At 34.3% G+C, this 2,916-nt stretch overlaps 1 protein-coding gene across 1 annotated transcript; it reads right to left on the bottom strand.

Moving 5' to 3' along the window:
- Positions 1 to 790: 790 nt before the first annotated feature.
- On the bottom strand, positions 791 to 2,065 carry LOC109815054 (2-hydroxy-palmitic acid dioxygenase mpo1). The gene is made up of 4 exons (XM_020379643.3): positions 1,474 to 2,065; positions 1,292 to 1,354; positions 1,144 to 1,215; positions 791 to 1,057 (listed from the first exon to the last, which is right to left on the bottom strand). The coding sequence occupies exons 1-4, from the start codon at positions 1,798 to 1,800 to the stop codon at positions 941 to 943; spliced, it is 579 nt and encodes a 192-aa protein (XP_020235232.1). The 5' UTR covers positions 1,801 to 2,065; the 3' UTR covers positions 791 to 940.
- Between the last annotated feature and the right edge of the window lie 851 nt (positions 2,066 to 2,916).

Below are 2,916 nucleotides of genomic sequence, written 5' to 3'. Positions count from 1 at the left end.
TGACAAACTAAACATAAGAATTTTACATTTTCAACGTCTGATTCCAAAAAAAATATAAAAAAGAAATTGTATATGAAACTTCTGGTGAGAATATTTTTGTTAAAAGATAAAAGAAAAGGTTAGAAGTGACATGATAAAGAGGGTTGTGGGAACGCCCTTCACAAAATTGACCCATTGTACGACCAATGAGGCCACAATAAGTGCAAACAAGTTCTTTCTTCACTTTTGAGTTTGGGGCATTGAACTTTGTTGCAAAGGCAAGCTTTGTTTGCTAGTTTTGAGAGTTGTTGGAACCAATTTTCTTTCTCTATCTTCTTGAATTATTAAATAGAAAACATCGTCAATAAGATGATTAATGGTATTTAACCACGTATTTGTATTAATTAAACCATCAAGTCTCATGAATAATCTGCACAATCTGTTCTGTCAAAAAATATTCAAGGAAAGGTTCAGATCCACATGTTCCAAAATTCAGAGGTCTGTACTCATTCAGCTCCTCCCAAAATTGACTTCACCACAGTGAAAATATTAGTTGAAAGAAAGAAAACTAAATTTGATTTAGAATCATCATTACTCTCTTTAGTAGAAAAAGATAAGAGAACCATTTAGTTGACACTAATATTGGAAATCACACCATATTTCTTAGCAAACTGACAATAGATGACACTAAAAATGATGTATTTTGAGGCCAAATCCAAGGTTAAGGAAATACAAATCTGCATCGGAACAATCACTAAAAGAGTGTTGACTGTGGAAAAAGGGGGGTGGGGGATGAACACCAAAAGCAATATTTCCTTTAACACAAGAATGAGATTGACACCAGACTTCTCACAGTAAGCAATAGTTTCAAGAGTGTGTCCATATAATACAAATACTTATTTTTCCTTTTGTTTCTTTTGGAGTGATCTACAACAATACATTCGTAAATAACCTTTTGAAGCTAAGAATGCTTCTTTTGTTTCTTTTCCTGCCACTGTTTGATATCAGCATCTATCCTTGCCTTCACCTTTGTATTGAATCCCGGATACGGTTCATATCCAACACATGATTGTAGGGCCTGCAAAAACCAATAACATGAAACACACACACCCGGTTTCAATAGTCAAGTCCAAACGCACAAGGCAAAAAAAAACAAACAATCACCTCAAGCAAGACGAAGAAAGGCGCCATCAGAAAAGCTTGCACAAGGTTGTCCAACAGAGCCGGTGCACGTTTCTAACAGAAAGAAACAAACAATCAAAACCAAAACCCACAAACCCCTTAGCCAATCAAAATCCACAAACCCCCTTACCTCAAACACACCATGACCAATAAACTGTCCAGTCCAACAAAGCAATTGAGCAGGCAACACAACCTAACACCACAAACAAAACATGAAATCGCGCAATTGATGCATAGGGAAACCTATTTAACAGTCAGAAGCTGCAGCATTAAACATAATGTACAAGCCGAAAACCCTAAATAGTGAAATACCTTCCAAGCGAGGGAAAAGGAGAGGGAATCGGCGACGAAGCTGGAGAGGAAGTAGCAGAAGAAGGTGAGGGAAGCGGCGAGGGAACCGGCTCTGCGATCCATAGCGATGTAGAAGAGGGCGTAGAAGAGGGTGGAGAAGAAGCAGAGGTTGAGGGGAAAGAACCCTAGCGTGAGGAGGGGAGGGGTGAAGTGGAGGAGGATTTGGGCCGTGAAGAGAATGGGCCAGACGAAGACGGTGTGGATGGCAACGTTCACCTCGTTGCTGTGGTAGGCGCCGTAGAAGGCGAAGTGCTTCTCCAGATCCACCAGGCCCATAACCGAATCCATGGTTTCCCAATTCAGCTTCGACTTCCCCCTTTGGGGCTGTTATTACTTATTAATGTCAAACACGTAACTACTAACTACGTAGGGGGATTCCAATGTGTTCCGTAAACTCTTTAATTTCTCTTCTGACTTCTAAGGCGTGCCATGTCTGGATGTCAAACACATGACATCGCCGCATACGTAACTCACGACCATAGATTTCGCATCACAACATCGCCCTGGATTCAAGTGTTTGTGTTTCATCGCTTTCTTTTTCCTTTTCAGGATTTCCTCTATGCTTCACTCACTCATCCTTAACCCTAGATATATATTTTAAATCATCAACGGTTCAGATTTAGATTAGATTAGATTACTATTTTATTGAGATACATATATTAAATGTAAATTAAATTAATTTAAATGTTGAGTTGAGTGTCAATTTTATTCTTAAACTAGTATTACTAAAGTGTTTTTTTTTTTTTTTTGCTATTGAGAGTTACTTTTTAAAACTATTTATTACAATGACATTATTTTCAAACACATTTCAAGGTCTCAATGAATAATGGATGGTACCACTATAAGATGTAATAACCTTAATACCATGTCATTTTTTAAAAATAATTTATAAGTCATACAATGTTTCACATTAAAATCGCTAAAACATTATTATTATCGATTATAATGATTTGTGACTAACTAAAAAAATAAATTTTTTTGTGGGGTACCATAAATTATAGAGTCCTTTTTTTAATTGTTATAGACTATAGCATTTCATTTATTTATTTATTATTTTTAGTCATTATAAGTTATAGTAATTTTTAAAATTTTATTTTTTGCTTGCTTTTTTTTTCTTCTTAGGTTGTTGGTATCCATAATGACCCCCCTCTTTTTTTTTTATTCTTTTGGGTTAATCTTTTCATTTACTTTTAAAAAAATTAATAAATAAAGATAACTTATTTAAAAAAAAAATGCAAGATTTGCTTAGGGAATCAATTTTTTAAAAAATAAATCACTTTTATTTTAATAAAAAACTTAATTAAATGAAAAAATAACAAATGTTTGAAAAAAAAATCAGATCGTTTAACTAAATGAAAAAAATAACAATATTTTAGCATAATAAATATTAAGTAAGATTATTAA

The sequence above is a fragment of the Cajanus cajan genome, chromosome 6 (genome assembly GCF_000230855.2).
Source record: "Cajanus cajan strain Asha chromosome 6, NIPB_CcT2T_4, whole genome shotgun sequence".
Lineage (NCBI taxonomy): Eukaryota > Viridiplantae > Streptophyta > Magnoliopsida > Fabales > Fabaceae > Cajanus > Cajanus cajan.
This window is presented reverse-complemented; position numbering and strand designations above follow the sequence as displayed.